The sequence below is a fragment of the Leptonotus elevatus genome, chromosome 8 (assembly GCF_054856555.1).
Source record: "Leptonotus elevatus isolate MCC_2025b chromosome 8, RoL_Lele_1.0, whole genome shotgun sequence".
NCBI classification, from domain to species: domain Eukaryota; kingdom Metazoa; phylum Chordata; class Actinopteri; order Syngnathiformes; family Syngnathidae; genus Leptonotus; species Leptonotus elevatus.
This window is the reverse complement of record NC_141246.1, coordinates 2608841-2623863: the sequence shown is the minus strand read 5'-3', so window position 1 is coordinate 2623863 and position 15023 is coordinate 2608841. Positions and strand designations below refer to the sequence as shown.

At 41.2% G+C, this 15023-nt stretch overlaps 1 protein-coding gene across 4 annotated transcripts in view; it reads right to left on the bottom strand.

Moving 5' to 3' along the window:
* cacna1ab (calcium channel, voltage-dependent, P/Q type, alpha 1A subunit, b) overlaps positions 1-15023 on the bottom strand; it is a 113159-nt gene that overhangs the window by 87469 nt on the left and 10667 nt on the right. For 3 of the 4 annotated variants that reach the window (XM_086082162.1, XM_086082163.1, XM_086082161.1), the window contains exon 3: positions 9500-9813. In XM_086082162.1, the coding sequence (XP_085938288.1) occupies positions 9500-9813 (314 nt within the window). Of the gene's footprint in view, positions 1-9499; positions 9814-10513; positions 10961-15023 lie in introns of those variants that run through there. The other variant, XM_086082164.1, reaches the window with a different exon arrangement.

The following is a 15023-nucleotide window of genomic DNA, read 5'->3' as shown; positions in this document are numbered from 1 at the left end:
CTTGAGACTGAAAGTGAAATTGGCTTCAACGGCTAAATTTTCACACACACAAAAAATAATCCTGGTAGAGTTACCAAAACGAAGGTTTTGGTATGTTTTGTCCAAGGTTAACACACGCACATATTTTGTGTGTTTCCAAATCCGTAAAAGTCAACAAAATGGCGATTTGCTGCCCCAACGGTTGGCCGTATGCCGTTCACGAACAACTTCCCTGTTTTCCCTGTCCTGTAAAAAATGTAAAAAAAAAAAACGGAATCTCCCAACAAGCTTAGATCATTAAAGCTCTTAGCGGGATGCTAACGCCTTTAACGCTCTAAGCTCTGCCTCTTTTCATTTTTAATCCATTTTATGCCGTCATTCCGCGCGCTAACGCTAAATCCGCATTACACGAGATCAGCCGGAGGCGGGAAAAAAAAAAGCGTGCACAAAAAAATTATAAAAAAATCCGTCCCTGCCCGTTCCGCCTTCAGGGGGGGATTTGAAAAACGGATGTCATCTCTACGCTTCCCAGGTGAGCCTCAAATAATTAAGCCAAGTGTGCCGCTGCTCGGCGCCAAATTGTTAATTAAATGCTGTGCGTGTGTTCGTGTGTGTCCAGAGGATTAAAGACTGTAATTATTAACTTTTTTCACCGCCTTGTCCAAACACGTTCGCCTTGTGTGACCCCCCCCCCACACACACACACACATACACTCACTCAAATGCATACACATCACTTAATGCTAATGCTAACATGCTAAATGGTAAAAAAAAGAAAAGAAAAGAAGAAAACACCAAAAAAAAGTAGCAATTTGTACGTTTGAATGTGGGGTGTGACTTGCCAAATTGTGAGCCAACGTCCAGTGGGCTAAGAATATATTGAGAAATGTGTGGCTTTTAAACTTGCCAAATAGTGAGTTGACACTGAACAGAATGAAAATGACCCTACGCGTGTTGCAGCAGCAGTTTGGATATGCCACATAGTGAGCCAAAGCTAAACAGATAATGAATTGGACTTGCCAAATTGTGAGCCAACCACTTACAGAATTGATTAACTAGCGTTGCGGTTGCGTGAACTTGCCAAATAGTGAGCCAAAGCATAACAGAGTATTTTGAACGGTGTTAATTGGCTTGAATTTGCTAATGCTAACAGTGAAGCAAAAATTTAACAAAATCGATTGGCTCGCACCTGCCCGAATGCTGTAAATGCTTAAGAGATTGGCCATTGCCAAATAGTGGGCCAAAAGTTTCAAAGAATCGACAGAGTAGCATGGCAGAAACTTGCCAAATAGTGAGCCCAAAGTTTAACAGACTTGATTATTGTGGTGCATTAACAGCTTGGGCCTGCCCAAATGTTGTCAACACTTAATACAGTAGATTGCCAAATAGTGAGCCTTTAAACTCTTGAGTTAAAGCTTGAACTCTGCTTGAACTGCAGAGCCCTGCCAAATAGTGAGCAACGAGGAAAGCCACAGTGTAAATGACAAAAAACTTGCCACGGTCCCAGTGTCAGTTACTCGATCCGAAAACAACAATCCCCGAGCTGCGAATTTGGCTCAAACTGCAGGGGCGAGGGAGCCTCGGTGCCTTGGCCTCGCCTTGCCCTCGCCGCCTCAAACAGTTGACCTCTGACCTGGCTGTTATCGACGTTGTGTCGGGTTGATGTCGCGCGTCGCCGTTGAAACTGAGGCAAAAAAAAAAAAAAAAAAGACGGAGTATGTTGTGTTGACTTATTATCCGAGCCTCCACATCGCTAAATCATCTTTTAGCACGCTTAACACGATTGGCTTCTTTAATTGGTTCGGACTGGCTGGAGTTATCGGACTCACCGGAAACGCCGTTTTGCCGTATCGGGTCAACGAGCTGGCGAGACGATTCGGTTGTTGGTCGATTCATTTTGTGTTCTCGCCGTGCTGCTGTCGCAACGACAATCGAATTCCGATTCATCGACTTGACACCGGAGACTGCGATGATTCGCTTGGATCAGTTCCTTGGCTCGGTTAGCAGACTCAGTGGAACCGCCACAGATTCGCTTGCATCGACCGACTGACTCGACTCGCCAGGAAAAAATGGCTGACTCGGCCGATTGGGTCGTATCGCTTGACCGGCTCGGTTTGGGGGGAAAACGCAGGAAACGCCGCAGACGAGGAGGATTCATTTGTATCGATTCAATGACTCGTAATGAACGATTTACCGGGAAAAAAAACGGACTTTGATGATTCGGTTGTATCGGATTTAGTTTACGAACTTTTTTTATTTTTTAAAGAGCTCAGTATTGTTCATTCGGAAATGTCATCATCATTGCTCTTTATTTTTTATTATTTTTTATTTTTTTATTTTTTAGTTACGAACTTAACAGAAACGCCGCAGACTCGACGGATTCTTTTGAATCGTCGAATGGCTCCAACGAGCGATTCGGATCATTTGCACGCGTCGGTTCACGGACCCGCGGCAACACCGCGCACTCGGATTATTCGGTTGTGCCGGTCCCGCCGGCTCGGGCGGCAAAGCCCAAAGTCTTTGAAATATTTCATTCCCTTTTCAAGGACGCTTAAACGTCGACAGGTCGATGAAATTGAAAGAATCTGCATTAAAGCACGTCGCTTTTCGACATCCCACGCCAGACACCTTCTTAAAATCGGAACTTTTTCAAGTTTGCCAAGTTTGCCATTAACGCCCTCAACAAAACTCGATTCGAGTGAAAAGTAGGGACAAAAAGATGACAATTGACAATTTGGGTCGGCTCAACCAGCAAAGATTGGAGGGAATCGTTCTCAAAAAGCGTCCGCCAGCCAGCGCAGAAGGCAGCTGCTCGGTGTTTAAGTCAAAGCGTGTCAGCGTATTGACGCTCCGACCCCATCGCCGCCATAAAAGTCGGTCCTGAAAGCCCGGGCGAGCCTTTACCTAATTAAAGTGTCACTTATCCATCTCCTCCTTCCTCCCCTCGTCTTCATTTCATCCTCCTCAGCGTCTTTGCCCGCCGGGACGCTGCCGTGATTGACAGCCTTGCTGACCTCGCCCCCCCGCCCTTGCTTTTTTTTTCTTTTTTTTTTTTCTAGCAAGTGACAGGGCCAATCCGCCGTCCGGGCCGAGTGACATGTTAGCCCGAGTGGCGGCCAGATGACGACGACGACGACGGACGAACGGGTGGAACCTCTCGTGGGATTCTTTGCGTAAAACGTCAACGTGGGGGACGATTGACTTTTTGCTCCAACATGAGATATGGTGAACATAATCAAATGCTATAAAAACACAGCGTCACCTTGACCACGACAAATCAATATTCCTCATTGAAATGAATGGAAATGCCATTAACCCCGCCCCCGAAACACCACCATTTTTAAATGTCTTTAATAAAGAAAAGCACCGTGTTGCAAGAAAAGTGAATGTTAAGAAGCAAATTGGTTAGCATTGTTAGATGTGGGCCTTTTAGGGGCGTGGTCTAGTGAGTGATGTCACAAATTAAGGCCATTGCACTGTAGTATATGTTAAAATCCTTACAGAAATGTAGTAACAATGTATTAAAATACAATTAGCCTGGTATTAACATGCTGTTTAAAAAAAACAACATTGCAAAATGTTATTACGTGTTAATAACGCGCTTATTACATGTCACAAATGTTACAAAATGAACCTGACTGATTTACAATTACCATTTATGGAACTCCACTAGCTTAATGCTAACAGAAATGCTGTACAATGTATTAAAATGCAATTAGCCTGGTATTAACATGCTGTTTAAAAAAAACAACATTGCAAAATGTTATTACGTGTTAATAACGCGCTTATTACATGTCACAAATGTTACAAAATGAACCTGACTGATTTACAATTACCATTTATGGAACTCCACTAGCTTAATGCTAACAGAAATGCTGTACAATGTATTAAAATGCAATTAGCCTGGTATTAACATGCTGTAAAAAAATAAAATAAAATTGCAAAATGTTATTACATGTTAATAATGCGCTTATTACATGTCACAAATGTTACAAAATGAACCTGACTGATTTACAATTACCATTTATGAAACTCCACGAGCTTAATGCTAACAGAAATGCTGTACAATGTATTAAAATGCAATTAGCCTGGTATTAACATGCTGTAAAAAAACCAGAATGAGCGGCCATTGAACGATCGTGACGGTTTGTTTACATTTGATTCAATATGTTATAGGTGAATATTTGAACCCCATTGGTGGAAGGTCTCTTTCGGATAATAGAATAAGACAGAAGGTCAAATGCTCAACAATCCAACTTCAAGTCCCGACCCCCCCCCCCCCCCCCTTTTGGTATCACGGCGGTGGCGGGAAATGATCGTCGTAACTCGCTGGCTGATTGCATAAAAGGAGAAGAATGAAAAGGTTGTCTGAGGACGAGAGCAGATTGAGGCTTTTTGGCGCCACGTTACACTTCTTCCCTCCCTCCCTCCCTCGCTACCGGCCGCCGCCATCTCTTCTCATTACTTGCCTCCATTTTCCTGCTGAGGAAGGATGGCAGAAGCTAGCGCTAACTCATTGGATATTTGTTGTGTATTTCTCCAAGTGCGCATATTGGAAAATACCCCCCCCCCCAATTTTTTGGGGGAAAAGGCAAGAGGTAGCTGTTACTGCCACCTACAGGACTGGAGGGGAACAGCATTCGGTCAAGTTCAAGTCTGCTTTTTAAGACAAATGGGACAAACCTGATCCAGATGACACAGGACAACCCTGCTAGCACGGTGGTCTTTTGGGACACAATTATTATTATTATTTTTAAATAACAAAATGTAAACAATTGTTGGTACTTAAACTTCCTGAATTAAAAGGCTCCAATTGGATGTTTGGTGCTACAGGTCACAACCAATCTCTCAGAAGTCCAACCACCTTCGCAGGGTCATCTTTTGGTCTTGATAATTAACCCAGAACTACATTTAGGCATTACTTCCGACCTTCCAAACAAATATTTCCTAGAATAAATACCACAAAACTTGATTCAGTGAGTTCCTGCCTGGCAAACATAGGATGGGCCTCATTCACTGGATAATCGGCCTGGCCGATTATCGGAGCCGATGTTGGGCATTTTGACGAATAACGGCCATCCTTCAAAGTCTGACGGCTGATAAAAGGTAAAACCATTTTAATCTCAGGGAATTATTGATTTAAATTTTTAGTAGTGCTGTCAAAGTTAAAGCATTAATTGATTAATTAAGTCCAAACAATTATCCCATTAACTCATTCACTGCCATTGAAGGCTATAGACGTCAAAAATTCATTTGAACTATTTATTAGTTTCATATTTTTTCCACTTTCGTTAACAAGAGTATGAAAACTAGAATTTTTTTATTGTGCATTTATAACAGATATAAAATTTGTGATTAATCGATTAATTACAATTTTGACGCCCCTATTTTTTTATAATCTTTTCTTTCTTTTTTTAATTAGGGGCATCAGGCGATTACAATTTTTAATTGAAATTAATCACATGACTTCACTAGTTAACTCAAGATTAATCACAAATTTTATATCTGTTCTAAATGTACAATACATTTTTCTCTAGGTTTTCATACTCTCGTTAACAAAAGTGGAAAAAAATGTTAAACTAATAGTTGCGCTCGTTCCCCACCACCTAATTGTCATAAATAGTGTGCAACATCAAATATGAACAAACATGCGTACAACCAAACACACGCACACAAACACACACACACACACCAGAAGTGTGAGATTGTTGTTGCCATAGCAACAGAGCCCATTGATTAGCAACGGCAATCATCGTGACGGGATCGTACGTGCACTGTTGACATGATCAAGGTGTGCCTAATAGAGTGACTTGAGCGATGATGTAACACGCGCACACATTGTGTGTGTGCGTGTGTGTGTGTGTGCACGTGACGAAGCGACACATTGCGCAGTGGACCGTAAACACACCAAATGTCACCTTTTATGTCCGCCAGCATGCTACGTGCGTGTGCGCGTGCGTGTGCGTGTGCGTGTGCGTGAAAGACACAGCCTCCGAGGTAAGTGATCCCGCTGAACAGGTGTTACGGTATTATCGCCCAACGTCCACACACACACACACACACACACACACACAAATGTTTTAGCATAGCCGTGTAGTTAGCATCTAACTCAGCGTTTAATCTTAAATGCTATTTTCTTGTTACAATCATATGTTGCTGCAATACACCAGAGGGATCTGTGATGTCAAGCGCCAGGATGTGGCAGCCATTTTGCACTCACGCGACACGATTATTTTGGCAATAATTCATTTAATTTAATTTAATTAATTAATTAATTAAAATCACGATTATTCAAACGATTTTATTTGTGGGTAAAAAAATATATAAATAAAATGTTTATGTTTAAACGTTTAAAAATATTAAGACCAATTAAAAAAATGTAAACACTGTAATTATGTAAGTTCCTTTCGGACCAAACGGAATATATATTAATTCATGTTAGCAAAAATAAAACGTTGGAGTGCAGCGTGCAGCGTGCGCACTGTGCAGTAGGGCTGCTCGATTATAAAGATAATATTCATCGTGATTATTTGGGTAATAATTGAAATCAAGATTAGGATGATAATACATTTTTTGGTACAAAACAAGGAAATGTTTAAACGTAAAAAATATTACGACAAATAAAGTTCTTTGAAACACTATATTTATGCAGGTTATTTTTGTATATAACAAAATTTATTAAATGAGTAATTTTTAAAATGTATCAATTTAAACAACTCAAAATTAGTTTTAATAATGTGGGGTTTTTTTACGATTATGTTGATTTTGTAATGGTGGAGCATAATAACTGAAATTCTAATTGAATTTTCCGCACAGCCCTAGTCAGATCAATGCTACGCTAGGCTAAAGTCTACATTTCTTTGAACCACAAGTCACAAATTAATAAGGCAGGGTTTAAAAATAATGAATATAACTTGCACTTTTCCGAGACGACGGAATGTTCCGACCTGTGCTGTCCTGACAATTAAGCCTTTCCCTTCTTTCCGCCGCCGTCCTGCAGGACTGACACGCCGGTCTTCCTTATATGGTCACGAGTAATTAGAGAGCGTGCACACACCCGCACTCATTTCCTCCCTCTCAGCCTTAAGCCTGCACAGTGCTGACATCAGCACTCAAGCTCTGCTGCTGGCGAAGAACAGCCCCGACGCGCGCACGCACGCACAATTCACTCTCAGGTCCAAGCCAAATACTTTCAAAAAGTTGCTCATGCTAACACGCTAACATGCTAAAAGCGTCACAGGGCGCATCGAAAAGGACTGTACGACGCGAATGGGCAGGGTTGAAGTCATTTACTTTTGGGTGCTATAGGTGCTGCTGTTTTGATTAGCAATGGTGTAACTTATTCACTCGCAGCCGTTTTCACTGAAGCAACCCCCTTCGCTCCTGGCTGTTTTACTGGATTTTGACTGATTTTTACAAGGCCCACAGAATATTGTGTTCTATTGCTATAAAAAAAAAAATGGAACTGACCAAAAGAAAAATGAGTCTCTTCTTGCATCAGGAAAAAAAAAAGGGATAGCAATTAGCATTAGAATATAGCTAAGTTTCATCAATTTTCACATTCCTGGTGAAAACACCGTCAAAAAGAGCTTGCTGCAACATCTCTTATACTCTGCTGCCACCTGCTGGCCGTTATTTTTGTGTAATAACTACCATTGCTTCATGTCAGAAGCTGCATCAAAGCCTTCTGTGTGCTCTTACATAAGAAAAAACTGTTGTTGTTTTCTTTTGTACCTATAAATACATTTTTGGAAGTGAAGGACTAAGTATTAAAAAAACGTATTTGCACGTTAATGTGTTTGAATGAGGTAAGGTGATGACATTTGTAAATTAGGAACAGAAAATTCTGCGTAAGGAACAGCTTTGCACGTTGCTGCTGTTTTGGTTAGCAATAGTGTCTATTTCAAGGAGGTGTTTAATGTTATTAAGTGGCTAATAGGCTATATGTCCCAACCTTGAATACACACCTTACTACTTTCTTCTCTTTATTTAAGGGCGGTGTTACATTTTCCAAAGCGAATAATGCACTGGCGACTAATTGGGAGCCAGCATATAGTAAATATAGTATATATCGTTTTTTTTGCAGAATATACATCCTACGACGACTACTATTACTATTTGAAGAAATACGGCGCAGCCATTTTCTAAGCCTTTACCCAGGGTGCACCACTGATCACCAACCAATCACAGGCGAGGATTCACGAAGCAATTTCAATGTATGGAACTTGAGCCTTCAATAAAGATAACATGCATGTTTATGGAAGCTGCCGGAATATCTGGACAACATTAAAAGTTCACACAGGAAGCAACCGCGTAACTCTACACTAAACAAGACAACGCCTGCGCCTCGAATGATTCTTAGAGCCCAGAGCGTCAAATCTTTCTTTTGAATAAAACAATTTGTGCGGAATATTTTGCTTCGCAGAATCGGTTGCTATCACCGTTTATGCTTCCTAGTTTTATTTGATATTCTAAAAAAAAAAAACATAAATTATTTACTCAACCCCCTTTAGCGTGAGAAAAGCTGATGCAGTTCCTGGGGTGAAGATGAACACCAAGTAAAATAAATAAATAAATAATAATAATCACTCGTAAAATTCTAATAAAATAAATGAAATAAAAATAATAATAATTATTATTATTAGAATAAATAATAAATATAATAATTTAAATTGTACATTAATACATACAAATATATTTTTATTAATAAAATAAAAATATAAAAATCAAAGTAGTTATCCTGACCTTAGGCTTATTTAATTTTCTTATCTTATTTATCAATAAATAAATAGATATAGAAATATATTTAAAATAAATAACAAATACATTTATAAATATTAATTTATAAATAATCATGTAATAATTAAAAAAATACAAAAAATAAAACTAGTCATTTTATTATCTTATTTATAAATAAATATAGAACTATATATAAAATAAATAAATAATTAAATGTATAAATATTTATTCATAAATAGTAGAGTAATACTAAAAAAAACTATACTATTATATAAATAAATAACAAATTAAAAAATATATATAAATATGTATTTATAAATAATAAAGTAATAATAAAAAATGCAACAAAAATAAAATTAAAAAGAGTCGCCCTTAAACATTCTTTATATATATATAATTTAAGGTGTCACAAACGCAAAAAATATTAACTTATTTAGAAAAAGCTCGTTTTCTCTGCCGTTCTGTGAGAAACCGCCGTTTTGGGTCAAACCGAGCATTGACGAACGCAAAAAGGGTAGACACAAACTTTTTTTCTTTCTGCTAGAAATGGAGCCTACTCTTTCTATATCGTCACAGCAATATGTTGTGGCTTTGAAAAGATCAGTCAAAATGTACTCAAACTGGCAGCGAACGAGTGAAAAGGCAGGGAGAAAAAAAAAGCGCCAGCAAAGCAGGGAGCGTTTCCCACCTCTGTCGGCGAGTAACAACTTCCACTTGGAGCAACTTGCACAAGTCGCTCGACGCCCGTCAGCATCTTCAAACGCTGTTTGTAAAGGATATGGCCACTCGGTGATCTTCTTGGCGTACTTCCTCACCAGGTTGTCCTCGCTGAAGAGGAAGAGCGAGCGGTTGACGGTCAGGCAGCTCTGCCGCACGGGGATGGGGTTGTACAGGGCCATGGTTCGGGCCCTCTGAGCCATGGACTGCTTGTATATTCGCTGCGCCCCGGGGGGCCCCCCTTGGCGGCTGCCCCCTCGGCCTCCTCCTCCACCTCCTCCTCCTTGCCCGCCGCCGCCTCCTCCTCCTCCTCCTCCTCCTTGCCCCCCTTGTCCTCCTCCGTACCTGTTGGGGAGCTCGTCCCCGAATCGCGCCATTCTGCAGACAGCGAACGCCAGAGGTTAGAAGCCAGCTGGGAGGGACGCCTCCATGCACATGCCACCTCCTCGTCGAGATGCTCTCCTTCAGCGGCGGGGAGACACCTCCGTGGAGGTGGGCGGGGAGTTTATGTAATCTTAACGACACCTACTTAAAAAAAAAACAAAAAAAAAAAAAAAACATGGCAGATAAACTCCATTCTCTGGCTGCATAGATGAAGATCATCTCCACTGGTGCTGGAGACTGCGTCGTTGCCCCCCCCCCCCCTTTTTCTCCTCCTCCTCCTCCTCCTCCTCCTCTACCGCATCCTGACAGCATCCGCAGTTGGCTTCACCCAGACCCGTTTGTGTTTGTGTACCCTGCCACCCCCCCCCCCCCACCAATAAAAAAAAAAAAGGGAAAAAAAAGAAAGATGACGAGAGTTTTAATAATTCATTGACGCCGTGCGGGGCGAATATCCGCAACGCCGCCGCGCCACTCTTGTTACATGCGCCGCGCGAGCTGGGGGGCTTCCCCAAAATCCCGCTGACATTTGTTGATGTTTGACGATGGACGGTGCGGCACCCCCACCACCAACAAATCACCCCCCTCCCACCCCTCTCTTTCCACCTCTTCTTCTTCTTCCTCCTCCTCCTCCTCCTCCTCCCCACCACGGTCGCCGCTTTTGGGCGTGATTGCTCGGGCGCTTAAATCTCCTCACCTCTTCCTCCTCCTCCTCCTCCTCCTCCTCCTCCTCCTCGACGAAAGGCTGAAAAAAGAAGACGCTCCTTCTCCGCAATCATCTATAATCCCAAACGCGGCGAGGAAGCGCGATCCCAAGCGTCCTCAACGTGGAAAAGGAGCCCTCGTCTTCATCATCATCATCATCATCATCATCATCATCTGCCGCCAAAAGGTGCGCGGGGGAGGCGGCCCCCGCCCAGCGGCATCGCTCCTCGAACCCGAGAGAGAGAGAGAGAGAGAGGGGAACCACAGCCTCTCGCTCTTGTTTTTTTTTCTCCCCCCCCCCACCTCCTTTCTATCCCTCTTTTCAATCTGTTTCTTCTCCTCCTTCTCCGGCTGCTGCTGGTGCGCTCGCGGTGGTTGTCAGCGTCTGATCTGACGAAAGCGGAGAGAGCGCCGCGCAGATCGGCGGACGAACCTGGCAGCGTGCGCGCGCACACACGCGCGGCGCCTCCCCTGAGCGCCCCCCCCCTCCCTCCCTCCCTCCCTCCCTCCCCAATTGCCTCCCTCCACCCTTTCTCCTGACGTGCAAGAAGAGTAGCGGTGAAACGGATCACAAAAGTCACGGATTAGATCGTTTTTCGGGTCAGCAACAAAAAAAAACAAAAAAAAAAGAGAACTAGTACTTCGCCTTCACTCTAAAAACAATTGGGTCAAAAGTTACCCAATTATGGATGAAAAATGGACCGATCCACTTTCGAGTCAAGAAAAGGGTCCTTCAGCGTAAAACAACTCCTCGGATCCTTTACTTGGGTCTAAAAATGGGGTCATGTTGTCTAAAACAACCCAGAAAGTCGGGTCCAATTGACCCAAGTAGCGGATCATTTTTCACCAACAGTTGAGTTATTTTTGACCCAACCGTTTGAAGGATTTGTTTTGTAAAGCGCTTTTTTCATTCCATAAAAACAATCAATTCAAAATGTCTAATCTAGCCGTGTAGGATTTAGGAACTTTGAAGTGCAAGATGAGATTTTTTTTACATGGTTTGCGTGTAAAATAAAAATGTATTAATGACTTAACCCTATAACGCCAAACGTATCATATTAAACGCAAGATTTTTTTTCCCCCCACATTAAAACCCTGACGTATATGATCTGAGACATGCGTTGCACGGACAATCCATGAGACTGGAGCCCAACCCAAATAGATTTTCAATATTTGCCAATAATAATCATAACCGATGAATCTGCAATTAAAAATGAAAACGACACGACTTTTGGGTCCCTTAAAATTTACAACAATAAAAATATGAATTACAAGCAGAACATTTTTGAATGTTTTAGAAGAAAAAAAATTATACAATGAATTTATTGCGTCTTAGGTTAGTTCGGTCAGCATATATAAGTGTTTTTTCTCTTCCCTCCTCCGAGATGCTGAGGCTAATGTGCTGCGTCGCGAGTCACACGCGTGTGCGTGCTCCCCATTTGTCATGACTTTCAAATCGGTGGATTACGAACACGGAAGTTCCGAAAGGATTTTTCTTCTGTTCATTTTCAAACAACGCACGGCTTTTGAACAGGGGTGTGTAGACTTTTGATATGCAACGTGTGGAGTATGCACTTGCGGCGTAGCGTCATATTCCTGCGCCTCGGTGAAGTCCCACGACATTGATTTCCCGTTTTCATTGTTTTTCCCATGAGTTTTCTTTTGTTTCTTTTATTTTCTGTAACTGCAAGAAATCAATGGTCATCAGTGATCAATGACTTTTGTTCATTGATTTGGTCCATCAATCAGAGCTGACGGGAAGTGACAGCGTCTTTTCAAAATGGAGAATGAGTGCGAAAAAGTGGCTTTCCATGCAAGGATTAGAACACGAGTGAAGATTTCTGAATGTTTATTTCATTCTCACAATTTTGACTTTAAAGTGAGAATAAATGTAAATTATCCCATATTTACTCTTATAGTATTGCAGAGCATGACTCTTGCTCTTGCAGCTGCAGAACAGGAATCGTGCCTTTATGACAAGATAAGGACTGAAAGATTTAGTTGTTGGAACGTTCTGTAAAAAAAAAAAATAATAATAAAATTAAAAAAAGAGGGCTCGGTTCCTCAGAACGGGTAGGAGATCGTAACTGAGCACATCTCTGTCCGGTCTCCTCGCGAGCAAAAAATAATCCAAGTCTCTTGTCTTCCTTCCTTGTCTGTTGATTATTAAATGTTCTCTGTTGTTTGACGCTGACAAATTCTGACTTTAATCTCAGAATTCTGAATTTAAAGTGAAAATTCTGAATTTGTGACGTAGAGCTATGAATTGTGGAGGGGAAGTCAGAAAGTCAGAATTCTCACTTTTAAAGTCAGAATTCTGGGATTAAAGTCAGAATTTTCACTTTTAAAGTCAGAATTTTCACTTTTAAAGTCAGAATTCTGGGATTAAAGTCAGAATTTTCACTTTTAAAGTCAGAATTCTGGGATTAAAGTCAGAATTTTCACTTTTAAAGTCAGAATTTTCACTTTTAAAGTCAGAATTCTGGGATTAAAGTCAGAATTTTCACTTTTAAAGTCAGAATTTTCACTTTTAAAGTCAGAATTCTGTGATTAAAGTCAGAATTTTCACTTTTAAAGTCAGAATTTTCACTTTAAAAGTCAGAATTCTGTGATTAAAGTCAGAATTTTCACTTTTAAAGTCAGAATTCTAAGATTAAAGTCAGAATTTTCCCTTTAAAATCAGAATTCTCAATTTAAAGTCAGAATTCTCAATTTAAAGTCAGAATTCTGAGAATAAAGTCAGAATTCTCATGTTAAAGTCGGAATTTTGACTTGAAGGCTGAGAATAAAGTCAGAATCCTGCCGCCAACCTTTTTTTCCCCCCTCTTCACTGGCCCAAATCCTCTTCCGTATTTAAGACATCACCATATTTTCATTCATTTGTATTTATTTATTGATAATAAATAAATAAATGTTACAATCACTGTATATTTTGATATAAAAATGGTTATTAAATTGTTGTGTGTCATTTCAAAAAAGAAGCTGAATGTCACAGATTATTATTATTATTATTATATATTTTCTCTATATGCACTCGTCAGTGTGCTGTAATATTGCAGTTTATTATATATATATACTGCGATTGGCTGGCAACCAGTTCAGGGTGTACCCCGCCTACTGCCCGAAGCCAGCTGGGATAGGCTCCAGCAACCCCCGCGACCCTTGTGAGGACAAGCGGTACAGAAAATGGATGGATGGATGGATATATATATATATATATATATTGCAGAGCTTGGCAGTGAAAGCAGCGAGCAGCAGGCGAGTTTGGGGGAGTTTTGTTTGTCTTTGAGAGGACGTGCTGTTATTTTGAGGACCTTTTTTTTTTTCTCTCAATGTTTTTGTTTTTTCCGTTTTTTTCCTCTAACTCCGCCGAGCCTCCTGCCAGTCTGGCTGCACATCTGACTGCTGTTTGAAGCTTCCCAAAGAGCCGCTTGCCAGCAAGCTGCCGCCTCTCCACACAAAAAAGTGCAGCTCTCGCTCGGACGCTTTGCTTTATTGCTGCATAGAAAATGAAAGAGAAAAAAAAAAAGTGCAGGACAGTGTTTTCAGCACATTTTGAAAAAGGCACTGACAGCTTTTCAGGCCAGGCCTCCCGGAGCTGTCCAGAGTGCTGAAAACTTTCAAGTGGGCTCTCGCCATCTGTCAAACGCTAAAAGTGTTAGCGCGCGGGCTAGCTTGGCAGGTGAGCTCGCGTCCTTCTCAGGTGGCGTTGGACACCTTGTCCCAAAGGAAGCAATTTATGACTTTAAAAAAAAAAAAAAAAAAAGTCAACTCAAACTTCCTGGGAAGAGGGAGTTTCCCTGCTCTTGTTAAACAAAGCGTAAACGGAAAGTGCCGCTAACTCGCCTTGCGGCTTTTACCAATAAACATTTGGAGCCATTTTGTTAATTGAAAATTGTCCACATCCTCCATCAACAAAATAAGCATATTGGAGCTATCAAAATTCATTGGTTAATTCGACAAGTAATCTAGTATCAAATTAATCGACAGCTATTGTAATAATCGAGTAATCGTTTGGAGCCGTTTTTCCCCCCGATTACTGTTTATTAACCAGTGATTGGTGTTTATTTCGTACAGTGATTAAAGAAAGAGATTGATGCTGTACTATGTTGCCGGTTTGGTCATTGATTTCAGACATAAAAACGGATGTTTGCAAATGTCTTATTTTGATTAAACACAGAAAATAATCAGTCTTCTTTCATGAAGGACGACAGAAATCAGTGAACAAATAATGTTGATATGCTGAAATCAGAGGATTTGGACCATCCATCCATCTTCTTAACCGCTTGTCCTCACAAGGGTCGCGGGGGGGGGGGGGGGGTGCTGGAGCCTATCCCAGCTGGCTTCGGGCAGTAGGGGGGGGGGTACAATCGCAGTTCACACAGAGACGAACAACCATCCGCACTCACAATCACACCTATGCACAATTTGGAGTGTTCAATTAACCTGCCATGCATGTCTTTGGAGGATTTTGGACCATTTCAGATCAAAATAAATGTCTC